The 8801-nt window shown below is 36.2% G+C and overlaps 1 protein-coding gene across 1 annotated transcript; it reads left to right on the top strand.

Annotated features, from left to right (window-relative positions):
- Positions 1-1556: 1556 nt before the first annotated feature.
- On the top strand, positions 1557-2819 carry LOC133298304 (uncharacterized). The gene is made up of 2 exons (XM_061497572.1): positions 1557-1845; positions 2122-2819. Exons 1-2 carry the CDS (start codon positions 1557-1559, stop codon positions 2817-2819), a joined length of 987 nt encoding a protein of 328 aa, XP_061353556.1.
- Positions 2820-8801: the final 5982 nt, after the last annotated feature.

Genomic DNA, 8801 nt, shown 5'->3' with positions numbered 1-8801 from the left:
ATAATGCCTCACCAATTAATGTCAAGCCTTATCGATATGCTCACAGCCAGAAGTCTGAAATCGAAAGGCAGGTAACTGATTTATTAAATGCTGGTTTCATACAACACTCACAAAGTCCATTTTCCTCTCTTGTTTTACTTGTTAGGAAGCAAGATAATTCTTGGCGACTTTGTATAGACTATAGAGCCCTCAATGCTGTTACCATTAAAGACCGTTTTCCTATTCCAACTATTGATGAACTCCTAGACGAATTGGGAGGCTCCACTGTGTTTACAAAGCTGGATCTAAGGGCAGGGTACCATCAAATCAGAATGTTACCCACTGATATTCACAAGACTGCCTTTAGAACTCATGATGGTCATTTTGAGTTTCTAGTCATGCCATTTGGCTTGACCAATGCCCCAGCTACTTTTCAGGCAGTTATGAATCATCTATTCAAGCCTTACCTACGGCAATTCATCATAGTATTTTTTGATGATATCCTGGTGTTCAGCAAATCATTGGAAGACCACATTCAGCATCTGGAAATAGCGTTGGATTGTTTACAGCAACATTGCTTCTTTGTCAAGCTTAGTAAGTGTTCCTTTGGCACTCAAAAAAAGGAGTATTTGGGTCATGTGATTGATGTCAATGGTGTTTATGCGGATCCTAAAAAAATATCTGCTATGGTGGAGTGGCCTGTGCCTAAAACACTAAAGCAGTTGAGGGGATTTTTAGGCCTCACTGGCTATTATCGAAAATTTGTCCGCAGCTATGCTACATTAGCATTTCCTTTGACAGAACTTTTAAGGGGATCAGAGACATTTGCCTGGTCTGCCAAAGCTGATGAAGCCTTCTCACAACTTAAGGCTGCCATGACTCAAACCCCTGTGTTGCGTTTGCCCAATTTTGAGGATCCATTTGTGCTTGAAACTAATGTATCAGGCAGTGGAGTAGGTGTTGTTCTTCTCCAGCATGAGCATCCCATCTCTTATTTTAGTTAAAAATTAAATTTCAGATTAGCAAATGCATCAATATATATACGGGAGTTGTATGCTATAACGGCTGCGGTTAAAAGATGGCGCCAATATTTGCTAGGCTCCAAGTTTGTTATTCGCACTGACCACAGGAGTATCAAGGAGCTTCTCACACAAACCATTCACACGGAGGAACAGTAAAAATACCTCTGCAAGTTAATGGGGTACACTTTTCGAATTGAGTATAAACCTGGAAAGGCAAATTCTGTTGCTGATGCCTTATCTAGGAAGTTCGAAGAAGGAAATCTCAATACCATTTTATCAGAGCCACTCTTTGATATAGTAACTGAGATCCAGAATCAAAACACCACAGATCCACACTTGTTGCAACGTCATCAGCAGCTTAAGGACAACCCCAATTCTGATCCTGAATTTGTGGTTCGCGATGGAATTATTTTTTTCAAGGGCAGGTATTATCTCAGCTCTTCTTCTTCTCTTATTCCTATACTCATTAATGAGGCTCATTCTTCTTTACTTGGTGGTCATGCTGGAGTTTTGTGAACCTTCTTGAGACTTTCTGCTACCTTCTACTGGTCTACTATGCGTAAGGATGTTAAATCCTTTGTTAGAGAATGCCAAATTTGTCAACAAGTTAAGTATGAGACCTCTAAGTCCTCTGGTTTGTTACAACCTTTGCCTATACCCGAAGGAGTGTTCGAAGAATTGTCTATGGACTTTATCACTGGGTTACCAACCTCTAAAGGATTCACCACCATCTTGGTAGTTGTAGATAGGCTATCCAAGTTTGCTTATTTTGGTAGTTTACCTGCATCTTATACAGCTGCTAAGGTTGCTGCATTATTTTGTGACCTCATTGTGCGGGTACATGGTTTCCCACGTTCGATTTTGACGGATAGAGATAGTATATTTCTTAGTCAATTTTGGATCCATTTATTCAAACTAAGTGGCACCACATTGAGGACTACGTCTTCCTACCATCCACAATCGGATGGGCAAACCGAAGTGACCAATAGATATTTGGAACAATATCTTCGCTCGTTTTGTTTTGAGCAACCACAATTATGGTCTCAATTCTTGCCTTGGGCTCAATACCACTATAATTCAGCTAATCATTCTGCAATAGCTATGACACCGTATTAAGCAGTCTTTGGGAAGCCACCAACATTGATCCCTTTTTATCCAAGGGGACTCATAAAACTAGAAGCCATTGATACTATGTTACAGCAACACAATGATATAATGAAGCATCTAAAATTACATTTACAAAGAGCACAGAACCGGATGAAGATACAGTATGACAAACACCACAAGGAGAGATCTTTTCAAGTGGGAGATCAGGTATGGGTCCGCTTACAACCTTATCGTCAAGTCACTGTGGAACGAAGAGCTAATCATAAGCTCAGTAAAAGATTTTTTGGTCCATTTGAAGTATCACGTGTAATGGGGCCTGCTGCATATGAAGTGAAACTACCACAAGGATGTCAAATTCATCCTGTTTTCCATGTCTCACAGTTGAAGCCTTGTGTAGGAACTCAGCTAGTGACTCCCCATCCTCTGCCTTCCTTCGCTGTTGACAACAAGCCTGTACAGGTTCCTTTGGCTGTCTTAAGTGAACGGGTTGTATCTTCTAACAACCAGCAAGTTCGTGAATTCCTAATTCAATGGTCTCACTCAGTTCCTGAAGATGCCACCTGGGAGAAGGGAGATGATTTGCAACGTTGCTATCCTAATCTTGACCTTGAGGACAAGGTCACTTGTGAAGAGCAGGGGAATATTACAAGTCGAAGGAGATCAAACCGTGAGAGAAGGGATTCGGTTCTTCTAGCTGATTATGTGGCTTAGTGGTTAGTAGTTTAGACACGTATTAGTTGTTGAAACGTGTTAGCTTAGGAAGCATGTGAATAATAATGGCTTACACGTGTATGGACAGATAGCATTTGTAGTTACATTAGTTGGTTAATGTTGAATTGTATAAATACATGTAAAGAGATACTCTTCAGAATCATCTTGAATAATATCAGAATTCTTTTCCTCTTCATCTTCCTTTCCTTTCTCCTTTTAAGGGTTTCTCCCTTAACACATTCCCATGAGTCATTCCCACATATACATGGGTCGTTTCTTGTACTTGGGACAGTCTCATCCCGGAACAAAAGACGTTCTTGTTCCTTGAACATAAGGCATTCTCGTTCTCTGATAGCGGAACAACTCATCAATATTTATATTTTAGCTCCTTCTAGCAGTCTTAGTTCTAACCCAAATTGGGAATGCTTCACTACCCCAAAACAATTATCAAACTTGGAGACAATAAACTAGACTCTTGGGGCTTTAAAATGATATATACTAAGTCCTGTTTGGTTATGAACTCAACAAGTTATGGACATTTCAAATCGACCATACTTGACAGCATAAATTTGACAAGACTTTGTTGCATTTAACCATGATGGGATGCTTTTCCAAGCTCATTTTAAACCTAATTGATCATGGATATTCAACATACATTAATTTATCATGCCTCATTGGCTCACCTAGAAATCCATTGCATAGGCTATCCATTTTACATTTCATATCTCAAAATGGTTTATCAACATAAACATTTACATCATTACATCAATGCATCATGACATTCAGATGTTATTATTACATTAACCCTATACATGTTCCTCTAAACAAATATACATGAGCTTATACAAAATGGTTCACAGCTACTTCCTATGCTCTTAAAATACATAATTGTGTCATGTACATCAAAAAGATCATCACAATATAATGTCATGCAATAAACTCTCTCATGGCCTCTTGCCACGTGATGCTTCAACACTATCTATATACCTGAAAGGTGGATCCCCGAAACGTGGAGTGAGATAAACATCTTAATAAACTAAGGTTCTTTGTAGGGCTCCTCAACCCCAAAGTTTACTTCAGGCAACAAACAATAAACAATATAATCATGAATGTATGTATGCATGCAAAGTGTGTAAACTAGCTGTCTAATATTACTGCTAGTGCCTCGCACCGTCCTCAGAATACAAATGAAAGTGTCCTAGCCATCCCTTGTGATAAACATACCTTAAACAAAACACTTTAGACAAATAATCCTAGTTTGTGATAAATATGATTAAAAAGGAAGGTGAAAACAAGAAGGCATTTTGGAGTAGTGCAGTTCTTTTATGTAATTTAATTGCATCTTATAATGATCTCAAGAAGTTAAGTGAGGATAAACATTAATGGTCTCATCTTAACGGTGAACACTTTCTCCTTAGTGTATATTTCATGCCTACCATTTGTTACCATGATTTAGTTTATTCGTGTTATGTCAAGGCACAAAAGGTGTATTTAGCTTACATTGCAATTTTAATCCAATGTTAGGATATGGTTTAGAGTTAGAAGCCTAGAAGTATATAATATCTCAACGATGGACACTTTCTCCTTAGTATATATTTCATGCCTACTATTTGTTATCATGATTTAGTTTATCTGTGTTATGTCAATGTACAAAAGGTGCATTTAGCTTACATTGCAATTTTAATCCAATGTTAGGATATGGTCTAGAGCTAGAAACCTAGAAATATATAATATTTGCTATCATTGAGAATCAATTTATTTTTTGAAGCTTATTGATAGTTTTATTATGTGAATTTTTAATATAAGTAATATATTTATATTTTTTTAATATGTGAATAGTAAATCCGATCAATCTCAGCTGAACCAATGATCCAGTACCTCGATCGAGTCGATGACCGATCCGAGTTTTAAAACATTGCTTTTAAGTGACTTAAGCCTTAAGCACTCTTCAAAACTTAATGGTCATCTTTGACTTTAGTTACTTTTTTCAAAATATCTAATTTTGTCTAATTACAAACTTAGCTCTTCATTCTAATTCCTCTTTTAATCCATGATCTAGTTATCAAATCATAATTTTAACATTCATCAAAATGATTTAATTGTTCCTTATTACATTATTTCCAAGTTTCAAATTACTTTTGCATAATTACATTTTTATCTCAAAACTCTCACAATTTACACTTTTGCCCCAAAAGTGACTATTGACGTTACCCAAGAATGTTGTTCTTGTTATCACCTTGAGAACAACTATTTACTGAACATCGTTCCCACTGAATAATTTGCTAAATGTCGTTTCACTCATGGAACAACTTACTGAACGTCGTTCCCACTTCGAGAACAACTTGCTAAATGTCGTTCTCACTCCGAGAACATCTTCTTTAACCATTTTATACATAAATGTGCCTTTTTATTTTAATATTAAACAAAATTTTTTTTGCTCAAAGTGCTTTCAAAATAGTACACCCAAATATAAGATGATTATAACTTTTGGAAAAAGAAGCCCTTCTAAAAAATAATAGTACAAATAGTTTTTCAAAAATCTATCCAAACGAAACCTAAATAGAATGGCCAATTTCGCCTGATAACAAAGAAAATATGATACTAGTCTTTCTTACAAAGCACATATTATAATAATAATATATATATGAATATTGTCAGTAACAACCTAACCCAGTAGAATCGCCATACTAGATGTAGATAAGGATAATATGGATAATATCGTCTGCAAGACGATAACAGATTAAAAGCCTTTATCTAAAATAAAATAAAATTTGTCTATTAAAAAAAAAATTTAAAAGAAAAGGACGAAGTTGATATTAAAATTATCAGACTTCGTAGAAGGTTTTTGACGAAGTCTGATAATTATAATATCAACTTCGTCTTTTTCTTATATATATTTTTTATTTTTAGGGGACGTTGATTTCTGCCTCAAATGTATTCAATTGGTATATTTTGGATCCATATTTGGATATGCATGAGTTTGAGTACGTCACTCGTAAACTACAATGAACACGATCATTATTAGCGGATTTGAGATTTCTTTTCTCCAGTTTAGTTTTTGAAATTTTAAATTTGAATTTTAAATTATAAATATATTGTTAATTCTGTATTTATTTTGGATTATTTTAATTTTAATTTAGACTGATAGAATAATTTGATTGTACTCTCTTAAATTCTTTGATTTTACTCTCTTAAATTCTTTGATTGTATTGTACTCTAATTTATTTAAAAACATTTTCATAATAGAAAAGATATCTGACTGTCCATAATTTATTAATCATGCATATTTGTACAAAAAAATGTTAATGCTCATAGATATAAAAAAATTTCTTAGATTTTCTTGTAAATGTTTAAACGTTAACCAGAGTTTATCCTTGGCGCGCAGTATAAATTCGATGCTGTTATTAAATCTGAATCATATTTTTATACTACTGAAATAGGCATTTCTTTACTGCATGTAAAAAGAATAAGACTCAAGTAGCATTAAGGTGTATGGAAAACCTATTTATACAGTATTATGGATTTACTACCAATTAAACCAGACAATCAATTAACTCTAAGCCATGAAATTAGAGTATTTGATTTAAATATTGCCGAAAAGGCATTACTGCAATCAAAATCAAATATGTTAATCACTGACGGATTTAGAGAAAGAAAATCAACAGTATATCAAAAAGATTTAGTTACAACAGAATCCAGTCTAAAACAGAGTCCAATCTCTATATTTAAATAATCTATGCACTTCAAAAGCAATTTAAATCCAGGTTGTCCAAGGAGCAAGGAACCATTCATAACGTATTTTAAGTCAAATGAGTTGAAAGTAATAGTGAAGTTATTCAAAAAGCACGATGTACAAAAGAAAGTTAAAATGGCTTAGAAGGCTTTCAAATGCTAAGATAAATACATGAACAAGTAGCGAAACATTTCACACATTGTTACTTCAAATGTATTTCACACTTAGCTACAAACTTTTAAAATAATTAAAATGCTCAAATGTATTTCATACTTAAACTGCAAACTTTAAAAAGCCTTATTAATTCTGCGTAGACTACGTCAATCGCTTCAGCAGTTAGAGTAGCATTAATTTGTTAGGATCCTGATTGTAACTATCACGGTTTGTTACCTTGTATATTAAAATAGATTAGCTTGATTTATGCTTTCTGTTCCTTAGTTTTAGCTGATTTCCTGATGTAAATAGATTAGCTTGATTTATGCTTTCTGTTCCTTAAGTTTAGCTGATTTCCTGATGTAAATAGATTAGCTTGATTTATGCTTTCTGTTCCTTAAGTTTAGCTGATTTCCTGATGTAACCAATTGTAAATCTTGGTCTATATAATAGACCCAATTTTATATATCATCAAGCTGCGAATGACAGCAACTTCTGTTATGGTATCAAGAGCTTGACGATCAACAAGCCTTCATTTTTTTTTTTTTTTTTCATCATGACTTCCGCACCTAAAACCTTCAAGGTTTCTGATTCTAAGTCACCCTTTTACCTACACCCATCTTGGATCATCGACAGTGGTGCATCCCAACACATGACGGGCACACTCTCCTATCTATCCAATGTGCATTCTATTTCTCCTTGTTCTGTGGGACTGCCGAATGGAGTTCATGATATTGCTACGCAATGTGGCAGCATTACTTTGGGCTCTTCTCTTCATCTCTCCAATGTTCTTTATGTCCCTTCGTTGGCTTGTAATTTGATTTCTGTATCTCAGCTTCTGCGCCAGTCTTGCTTGGCATTGTTTGTTAATTCTGTTTGTTTGATACAGGACCTAAAGCAGAAGAGGACGATTGGAACGGGTGTTGAACGAGAAGGGGTGTATATATTGTGTGCATCATCAGCTTCTGCTCATGTTGCCAGTACGTCAGATTCTGCAGCACTATGGCATCGTCGTCTAGGACATCCATCTTCCCGTTATTTATCTTTGTTACCTTTTATTTCCAATGCAAATAATTTGGCTCCTTGTGACGTTTGTTGTAAAGCCAAACAACCACGACGTCCTTTTCCTATTAATAATAAACGTTGTTTACATCCTTTTGATTTACTTCACTGTGATATATGGGGGCCATATCATATGGCATCTACAACTGGTGCCCGCTATTTTTTAACTGTAGTCGATGATTTTAGTAGACATGTTTGGATTTTTTTGATGCGCAATAAAACTGAAACTTCCACATGTTTACTTCGGTTTCTCCACTTGGTTCGCACCCAATATGATGCATCTGTTAAGCGAATTCAGAGTGATAATGGGACTGAATTTTTGTCATCTGTAGTCCAAGAGGCTCTCTCATCCTACGGTATTCATCATCAATTATCATGCACTTACACCCCACAGCAAAATGGACGCGTTGAACGTCGTCATCGTCACATCCTCAACGTGGCTCGTGCTTTGCGTTTTGATGGTCACTTACCTATATCTCTTTGGGGAGAATGCATCTTGACCGCTGCTCACCTCATCAACAGGACACCGACTCCACTCCTTGGTGGTCAGTGTCCCTATGAAGTTTTGCATGGCACTCCACCAAAGTATGATCACTTACGGGTCTTTGGGAGTTTATGTTACACTACTGTTTTACCCAAACCACATGACAAGTTCGCTCCTCGCTCCCGTAAGTGTGTGTTTGTTGGCTACCCTTTCAACAAAAAAGGATGGAAGGTCATGGATATCTCCACTCATGAAATATTTGTTTCTCGTGATGTTTTATTTCATGAAACTATTTTTCCATTGGCTGCAACTTCATCTGCACCTTCTGTCCATGTACCGTCACCACAAGCTGTCTTCACCGATTATGATGTGGCACCTGTTACTGCTATTGATACTCCCACAGCGGAGCTTGATGACAGGGGGAGTTCGTCCTCCCCAGTTCCGGGTTCTATTACTTCATCCACGGATGTCCCTGGTTCACCGGTTCCGTTGACAGAACCCAACACTGCATCTGTGGCAGATATTCGTGAACAGCGTGCCAGACGTCCCC

The sequence above is a fragment of the Gastrolobium bilobum genome, unplaced genomic scaffold (genome assembly GCF_033153095.1).
Source record: "Gastrolobium bilobum isolate Gb01-03AN ecotype WA unplaced genomic scaffold, APGP_CSIRO_Gbil_v1 utg46318, whole genome shotgun sequence".
In the NCBI taxonomy this organism is placed as follows: Eukaryota; Viridiplantae; Streptophyta; class Magnoliopsida; order Fabales; family Fabaceae; genus Gastrolobium; species Gastrolobium bilobum.
The sequence above is the reverse complement of the archived record's forward strand: the minus strand, read 5'-3'. Positions and strand labels throughout refer to the sequence as shown.